The sequence below is a fragment of the Myotis lucifugus genome, unplaced genomic scaffold (genome assembly GCF_000147115.1).
Source record: "Myotis lucifugus unplaced genomic scaffold, Myoluc2.0 scaffold_5459, whole genome shotgun sequence".
In the NCBI taxonomy this organism is placed as follows: domain Eukaryota; kingdom Metazoa; phylum Chordata; class Mammalia; order Chiroptera; family Vespertilionidae; genus Myotis; species Myotis lucifugus.
Genome location: NW_005876507.1, coordinates 1 through 9,611, shown reverse-complemented (window position 1 = coordinate 9,611; position 9,611 = coordinate 1). Strand labels below are relative to the sequence as shown.

At 36.0% G+C, this 9,611-nt stretch overlaps 1 protein-coding gene across 1 annotated transcript; it reads left to right on the top strand.

Moving 5' to 3' along the window:
* Positions 1 to 2,261: 2,261 nt before the first annotated feature.
* Positions 2,262 to 9,489, top strand: LOC102430315 (nesprin-1-like; the record flags this gene model as incomplete). Its single annotated transcript, XM_014450959.2, has 3 exons — positions 2,262 to 2,374; positions 2,910 to 3,078; positions 9,393 to 9,489. Coding segments are annotated over 3 exons (379 nt in total), but the record flags the coding sequence as incomplete, so codon positions are not given.
* Positions 9,490 to 9,611: the final 122 nt, after the last annotated feature.

The window sequence follows — 9,611 nt, the reverse complement described above, 5'->3', positions numbered from 1 at the left end:
CTCTCTTTCCCCTTCATTTTAACTACTGTTTTAATCATTTACCTCATTAATTGCTTGATTTCCTACACTGTTATCTCAACTCCATAAGGGCAACTTCATTGCTTGTTTTTTCTCTCTTGTATTCCCAGCTTCTAAAAATGGTTTTAGAAATATCCAGGCTTCCAAATTTTTAATTGGGTCAATATTGCTCATTCATGTTTTCTAAGAATTTGTGCCATTTAACTTTTCAAAATTATTATCAGGAAATTGTTCAAAATTGTCTCTTCTATTTTTTGCTAATCTTTTCTGTGCCCACAGTTAAGCCCCTATGTTTCTCCATACTGTTTCTTTGCACCTTCTCTCTCTCCTTAATTGCACCTTTGACATTGTTGGTTTTCTCTGTCATATCCTAAACACCTTTACCCATCCACTTTCTTACCAGAGGAATAATATTATCAATTTTTTAAAAATATTTTAATAGTTTATTTATTTTTAGAGAGAAAGGGAAATGGAGAGAGAGAGAGAGGGAGAGAGAGAGAGAGAGAGAGAGAGAGAGAGAGAGAGAGAGATGTGAGAGCGTAACATCAATTAGTCATTGAACCGGCAAGCTCATGGTGTACACAGGATGATGCCCAACCAATTGAGCCACACCAGCCAGGGCAATTATTACCACTTTTTTAATGGTATCGCCCTGGCTGCTTTGTGAGAATAGATTGGGTTAAAGGGTAGGAGCCACTTAACCAGTTTCAATAATCCAAATAGAGTCACCAGAACCAGGGTGGTCGTCGTGGAGATGGTGAGAAATGGTCAGATTCTGAATAAAATTTTAGGTCAGAGCAAAGAAGATTTTCAGCACTAAATATTGATTATGAAGGAAGGGGAGTCAGACATGGCACCAATTTGGGGACTGAGTAACTGGGAAATGGAATTCTCATCAGTTCAGACAGAGAAATGATAAAACAGATTTGACAGAAATGTGTCTGGATCACAGAAGGGAGGTACAGAGTGACTGAAATACAGCAGTAGCTGCTCTGGGACAGTCCTCTGTCCTCTGGACCAGCTTGGGCCGCACGTACTGACCTCTTTCTGGGCAAGAGAGATGTGTGAGTATCTGTGCAGTTACCTACAGACTCAAAGCAGGTTAAAACGTAGATATGTCAGGATAGAAATAGTTTGCCCCTGGCTTTTTTCTACAATGTAAACATTAATATCCTGCCCCAAAATTAATGTCATGTATGTCAACAAACACATATGACTTCAAACATTTTAATTTAGAGCATGAGAGCCTTTCATTCTTTCCTCCCATCAAGTGTTTCTCATAAGGCTTTAGGCTCTTTTTTTGCTTCTGTTTTCTCCAATTAATCCACTAAATCCTGATGTGGGAGAAACAATATTCACTTAAACATATCACTCTGGTGGACTAAGGTGTCTTACTTTTCAGTGAGTGACAGCTGTTGAGTATTTATTCTGCTATTGAGAAATAAACTAGGCTCTAGAATATATGGCATGAAATTGTTCACCTCTGTCTTTCTTTACAATTGACTAGAAATTGTGAAATTCATGTAAATCTTTATATAAATAAGTCTGTTGACAGTGAAAACCTCAGAAAACAAATCAAGGGAGATTCAAATTAATCTAAATAAATTACTCAAATTATGGAGTTCTATACAGTCTGCATAGAATACTTATAAACTTAACATGTGATATCTACGGGAAATTCCCTGTGCTTATTTGAAATCTTCCAACCATAAGGGTATTTTCATAAAATGTTGTAATATAGTCGACTTACTTTAGATGGCAAGCAAATATCACTTTATGATAGCTTGCATGCATTCAAAATAAAAAAAACCATAGCGTCTAATATTTTTTGCCATTAAAGGGTTAAATTAGTTGTGCTTAGTGTTAAGCTTTTAAAAACCAGCATATCTAAAAATTCCAGGGAGGAGGAAAATACCACCAAATCACTGTGTGTGGCAATCATGCCTTTTTCCTTTGGATCATGTACCTTTAAAACGTGTGAATGCATTGCTGTGCGAGTGGCATGTGTGTTTAAAAGATGCCATGATCGTTAGATGCAGCGCTAGCCGGGGCCTTGCAGACCAGCACGGGCTCCTGTGCGAGGGAAAGCCTGTGACAGGCGCCGGGCCGCATGTGGATGTGGCAACAGCATCAAATTGTCGAACACATTGACTCATCGGTGCAGGCTGCAAATTATGCTTCTTAGCCTCCTGTGAACATGTTGCCTCATTTTTTTATTATTTTTTTCTTAAATCGTATCTTAGGATCTGCTTCAAAACACAGATGCCCACAAAAGAGCCTTCCATGAAATCTACCGGACCCGGTCGGTCAACGGCATCCCAGTGCCACCTGACCAGTTAGAGGACATGGCCGAGAGGTAAGCAGATGTCTTAGATGAAGCCTCTTTGTAAAATGCTCGGTGAATGCTTTTTCATCGCTTTTCCTTTTTTTATGCATTTGTATTTTCTTGTTCAGAAAGGCTTACATTTGGTAGAGTAAAATTGGACTCGCATAACATATGCTTAAGCATGCCAGCATGCTAACATAGCATTAATTAAAGAGTTAACCTGCTTGTGTTCAGAGCCTGGAAATCACAGAACTGGTTTCTTCAGAGGCTGTATTTTTATTCAGGGCTGTGAGGAACATTATGTAATATTGCAAGAACAGTGTATAAAAGAAACAGATGAGAGATGCTGGCAGGGGAAGGAGCTATATCAAAGGCTTCACTCAATCCCGATTCGCCTTTAAACCCAGAGCCAGAAAAGGGAATCTGATCTCCAGATAGTGATCGATCAGCCAGAGTTTAGAAGACCTGGTGCCTGCATTAGGTTCCTCATGGACTGTGACAGGTTAAGTAAGCCCCGCTCTGTTACTTAGTGACATTCTGTGCATTCTCCTTGTTTTATTTCTAGGTTTCATTTCGTTTCCTCCACATCAGAACTGCACTTAATGAAAATGGAATTTCTAGAATTAAAGTACCGTCTGCTCTCACTGCTGGTTCTTGCAGAGTCGAAGCTGAAGTCTTGGATCATCAAATACGGGAGGAGAGACTCGGTGGAGCTGCTGCTGCAGAACTACATCGTAAGTGTCCCCGGGGCTGGGGTAGCGGAATCAGAGGGCCGGGGATGTCCCATTGAGTACCGGCCAGTGTAGCTGATGACTTCATCTTGGGTTGAAACATGAAGGGTTCCAGTGTGTGAAAGGGGCTCTATAGAAGTCTGTGAGCTATTCATTGCCATCTGAAATATACACCTGTAGTCTTCAGAGATATAAAAGATTTTGCTGCATTAACCATATTGAACCATTGTGACTGACTTTATTGCTTAAAAAAAGAAAAGTTTTTGCATTGTATACCCATGACTTTGACTGTGAGCTCACCATTGAAACAGAGTGAACATACTTAGAGGTTATCTTCTTGTCTTCTAAAACCCAGTCTTGGAGAACAATTCTCAATTGCTGTAAACATTTTTTTTTTTAGATTAGGTCCAGCATGTCTTTTTTATGGTTATTCCCTGAGCATTTTTGCTTCTTATGTGCACCTAGGAAAAGTAAAAAATTGTAAATCTCGGTACCAATTTAATTTTTAAAGATTATCTCATATTTTGGGTTATCAGTAAAGATTATCTCATATTTTAGGTTATTTAGATAGAATAGTAGTTCTGTACTAATGAAGGTATTAGGTTGTTCTATAACTAGGAGTTTCCATTTACATGTAATTAGAGAATTATAATTATCAAAGGCAGCTTATTTCTCTTAAACACCCACCCCCCAAATTTATTAAAAATACAAATTTTCTCACGAAAGAAATGTTAATAGAACATCTCAGTTCTGACTTGTTCCATTGATGTTTATCACAAATTCTAAATAATAAATTCAAAATGTAGGCCCATATTTTACCTACCAGTCACAATAACTGTGTAATTGACATGATTGATACTTGTTGAAACCATGTCTTTATTGAAGAAGCATCCTAGAACCATAAAATATTTTGCTACATTTCAATTTCATTTTCTAAGTGATATATGAACAACATGCATTTAGGGAGGAAAAGGTTTAACAGGTTTGTGGTAAAATATTTCTTTTGATTTAATTTATTGTCTCAGAAATAATTGTCAAAATGTGAACTCTGTTGTATGTTCCCTTATTCATTTTTAATTATTTTGAAAAGCAATACAAAAATCTATATTTTTTAACTGCAAGTACTTACATCAGACTTTTTTTAAAAATTTCTTTATTGGTTAAGGTATTACAAATGTGTCCTCATCCCCCCCTTACATCAGACTTTTAAATATTAAATACAGATATGTATTTATGTATTTGGGTTTAGTCATATAAATGATACACTCTGGACTCAGTAGGTAATTATTCAGGATTCGTCTTTTTCCAGCTATTTAAGGACGACCAGTCAGATTGAAATGCCTAATAGGAGTGTTGCACCAGGTTAATGTTCAACACAACGATGTTAGTAATTCTCTTTGACTTCCTCAAGTAAAAGGTTTGTGAGTGGAGAGTTGTTACCAATGATTTAAAAAAAAAGCAGTATTTTCTGCCAGTCCATAAAGTTCACCATACAGCTCATTTTGAACTGCTTTCTAAGTCAGTCATTTGTAAAATTGCTAGTTACTCTACAAACATAGCAGGTTTCAATGAACATGTCCTGATATTCTTATGCCCTGTGAAAAGACCTATTTATCACTCATACTATTTCCCAAAAAGGGTTTTACAGTATTTTTTAACAGTTTGAATAACTTTGGAAGACTGAAAATTTGTCATTTGCCAAGGGTTTTCATTTTGTTTCACCAAGGAAACAAAGACGGCACGCTTAAGTCACATGCTCCGGTGGCCTAGTTGGTAAGGAGTGGAGTCAGGATTTGAATCCATCTCTTTCCTACTCAAAAGCCCTTGTGCTTAAGCAGTAAACTTTACTAACAAAATTGTCTGTGAGAAAATAATTTTTAACTTTAATAGACCAAATCATCAAAATGATTTCTTATAGCTGAAAGAACTAAAGAATTGTAACTCACATAAATATTAGTTCCATTTAGTATTGGTCCATATTGACAATATTTTCACTTTCATACTGTAGCCTGATAGTTCCTACTATTTCTGTTATAGGCAACATGGATTTAGGGCAGGGTGAGGTCAGACGGGGGACCTTAGGGAAGCTTGGCCACCAGTCACACAGAAAGGTGTTGAAGCATGCCTAGGTCCTTACTACCATGTCACTTTATAAATAGCTTGATTCTAGAAGACTCACTTTTTCCTAAATCTATATATACAAAAGCCTAAGCAATCGTTTGACCGTTTGACTGGTAGCTATGATGCGCACTGACCACCAGGGGGCAGACACTCAACACAAAGGCATGGAAACAGGGAACTGACTGATGAATCTCAGAGGGTAGGGGGGAGGGCGGGAAGAGATTAACCAAAGATCTTATATACATACTAGAGGGCCAGTGCATGGATTTGTGCACCGGTGGGGTCCCTTGGCCTGACCTGAGGGGATCAGGCCAAAACCAGCAGTCCAAAATCCCTCGAGGGGTCCTGGATTGCAAGAGGGCACATGCCAGGCTGAGGGACCCCACCGTGCATGAATCCATGCACCAGGCCTCTAGTTTAATAATGATGATAATAATAAAAATAATAATAATAGGAATGTTCTAAGGAACAAAGACTGACACACACTGTTTTACTTCTATCTGACACCCCACAGACACTCTCTTATCCTTTTGGAGTTTGGAGGAAAATCACTCTCTTTAAAACAGACTATTTCAAAGAGTATAAAGACTTTCAAGTAAAATTAGAAATCAGGTTCTCAAATATAATCCTTTCCTTGTTTTCTAAAAATAATTTACTGTAGTGAACCATATGCTGCAGTATCACCTAATAACCAAAATAATATCCAGGATGTAAAATTTCCATAATTATCTTTGCCTTAGTCTGAATTCTCAATTAAATCTTTTAAAAATTTATTTTTCGCCGAAACCGGTTTGGCTCAGTGGATAGAGCGTCGGCCTGCGGACTGAAAGGTCCTAGGTTCGATTCCGGTCAAGGGCATGTACCTGGGTTGCAGGCACATCCCCAGTAGGAGATGTGCAGGAGGCAGCTGATCGATGTTTCTCTTTCATCGATGTTTCTAACTCTCTATCTCTCTCCCTTCCTCTCTGTAAAAAATCAATAAAATATATTTTAAAAAAATACATTTAAAAAAAACAATTTATTTTTCAATTAAATTGGGCACACCCCACACCGGCGATCTAGCCCTCAATCTGGGCATGTGCCCTGACTGGGAATTGAACCATGACCTCCTGGTTCATAGGTCAATGCTCAACCCCTGAGCCACGCTGGCTGGGCCTAATTTGTACTTCTTAATCCCTTCACTTTTTTCACCCAGTCTCTCAACCACCTTGTTCTCTGGCAACCATCACTTTCTATTGAGTCTGTTTTTGTTTTGTTTGTTCATTTATATTTTGTTCTTTAGATTCTGCATATAAATGTTCATTGCATTATTTACATTAACCAAGATATGGAAACAACCCAAGTGCCCATCAATAGATAAGTAAATAAAAAGTTGTGTTGCAAATACATAATGGAATATCACATGGCCATAAAAAAGAATGAACTCTTACCATTTGCAACGGCATGGATGGATTTAGCGGATACTATGCTAAGTAATATAAGTCAGACAGAGAAAGACAAATACCACATGATTTCACTTATATGCAGAATCTAAAGAACAGAATAAAAGAACAAACAACAGAAACAGACTCAATTCAATCTTACTCATCTAAAAAAAAGATACTTTTTTTAAAGGTTAGAAAATTAGAGAATGTGCTTTCTATTACTTCTTGTACAAGGTACATGGCCTGCAGCTGGTAAGTACTTAATATATTCCAGGAAAATACTTCACAAATGCTTGTTGAATAATTTAGGCTACTGATAAAAGATTACATAATATAATGAAAATCAGAAGATGACCGATTTGGTTCTTGCTCTCAGAATTGGTCTTAATATGTACCACTTAGAATAACACATGCTTCACTTTTACTCTGGAAAAAATAGGATAAATTTTGTTCTTTCACATAAAATAAAAGAAGAGCTCTTGGAACTTTGGACTATGTGAATGCAACATAAATAACATGAACATTTATTTTATTGTTTATGATTATTTTATTAATGTACATAGACAATTCTGATGAAACCACTCCTCAGAATTGATTTTTAAAGTCTTAAATTATCTGGCTTAGCTCCCTTTGAGTGAAATTGATGAGCCTTTTATTTCTTATACCTATATTTATCTTGTGTGAGAGTAGAAATACAGTCTTTTCCACTAAGACTTTGATTTTAGTGGCACAAAGAGGTATCTTATTTTTCTTTAAATGTCTACTGACTAATGCGGCTTATTTGTTCAACTTGACATCCAAATGTAAACCTTATTTTGAAAGAAATACAGGAATCCTGTTGCTATTATTTTAAACACGCATTTGTGTTTACTTTTGCAAAATCTGAGAGATTGTCTCTAGATAGCTCACAGTAAAAAGGTTTGGCACTCTTCCTGCTAAAGTAATCCTAACAGACGAAATAATTCATATTAAAAAGTGGATTTACTAAATATCCAGAAAAAAGAATCAAGATAAATGAAACAATTCAAAAGTAAAATAACAAAGAAAGCATTGTCCTCTAAAAATTGTTTAGCTTTCCTCATGGGAGCTGAAAAAAACTTTAATAAAACTCTACAGTATTAATAATATTCTTAAAACATTCCCTTTTCTCCCTCCCCCCCCCCCTTTGACCAGAAATGAAACTAGAAAAAACTTTTCTCTCTTCTTCATTTTCAATTTGTTTGTAAACTGCTCCAGCAAAAGCCTAATTAAGTCTTTCTGTCCAGTAGAGGCACGATTTCCCATTTCTTTGGCACTTGGAACAATTTTCCCATTAGCTTCTTGAAGTTTTTGCCCAAACTAAAAGCTGTTTTTAAAACTTTCCCAGAGATATTTATCTTTTCAATTTCTTACAGTGTCTTGAAGATTAGGTGTAATTTTCCTTTAAAAAAAATCAAATCATGACTTGCTTACTTGATTAAGTTACTAAAAATGTAAATTACAGTAAATTACTTTTTCTCCAGTTGCGGGGCAGGGAGAGGTTAAAAAAGTAGCATATCAGGCTAACTAACGAGTCAACCAGACTATTGTGGAATTACTTTATTCTCACACAAAAATAATGAAGCCTATTAAAATTATTGAATAAAGTATTCATCATAGGGCCCCTCATTCTAAGCAACTCACAGCTTGCTCTCTTTACCATTTCCCTGGAGAACAGTTAATATGTAAGTAAATGCTTTTACACATAAGATGATATGAAACGTATTATACAGGTAATTTTTAAATGTTACGATGAAATATGATAAATGTTTATCAATAAAATCTAGGGATGACTATGCAATTGCTGTCTGAGTAGTTTTGCACCTGCACACAAGCATTTTGCATCTTCTTATTAAGCATCCATCAGCCTACTATTGAGGACTTCAGCTGGTTTTTGAAGGTTAATTTTGCATTTTATTATAATGACATCAAGTATTTCAGTGAGTTCCAATCATACGACCTAATTGTGCTGTTAAGAGAATTTAAAGAGCTTTTGGTGATATGTTGTTACCTGTAATTACATCAATTTCCTACTTTGGAGAAGTAGGAATAATCTTTGAAACAGGAGCTATTTCATATTTATGGGAGTTAACTGTTGTAAAACTTACCTAAGGATTTGTTGTGTGTTCTCAATTTTATATTATCCATTTGCTGATAGCAACTCTATTACACATGTAAATTACATACTGACATAGGCATGCCTTATCTGTAATTTTTATACTAAGAAATAGAAATTGGAGATCATGGATAACATGGGTGGAATGTGAGATTATTAAACATTTTTCTACTTATAAACATTTTTGTACTTATTCTTTATTTTAAGGGAAGTATGCAATGTGCCATTTATTTATAATCTGAAGTTCCTTGGAGCAATCATTCACCAGAATTATGGTTCAAAAAGCAACAGAATTTCACTGCTACACCCCAGTGGGGCACTCGATGATGTTCTTCTAAATTTAGTGCTTTCTAAATGTTAGCCTCAGGTCCCCTGAAGAAACATCTAAAAACAAACCCTTGGGTAGAGAGGAAATAGAACATTTTCTCAGTCTAGGGGTGAGTTAGAATTCAAAGTGTGGAAATACTTTATATTCTCAGAATAATTAAGTTATTTATGGCAGTTGAATTGATTTGATATTTTTAGGAAGAAGGAGGTTGGTAAATTGGGGGAGCATATTCCCATACTGAAGAAAGTTGGGTTTGTCATTTCCACCTAAGCCAGTATTTGTTATCTTCTAACTATTCCTCCTTTTCTAGACTTTTATAGAAAATAGCAAGTTCTTTGAACAATATGAAGTGACATACCAGATCTTGAAACAGACAGCAGAGATGTACGTCAAAGCTGATGGTTCAGGTAAAACTTGTGACAGAATTTGTTTCAGTGTTGAATACAGGAAAATTTAGGAACTACAGATTTCTATATGAAAAAATACAGATTTCTATATGAAATCATTTTTTGTTCTCTTGTGGAATCTT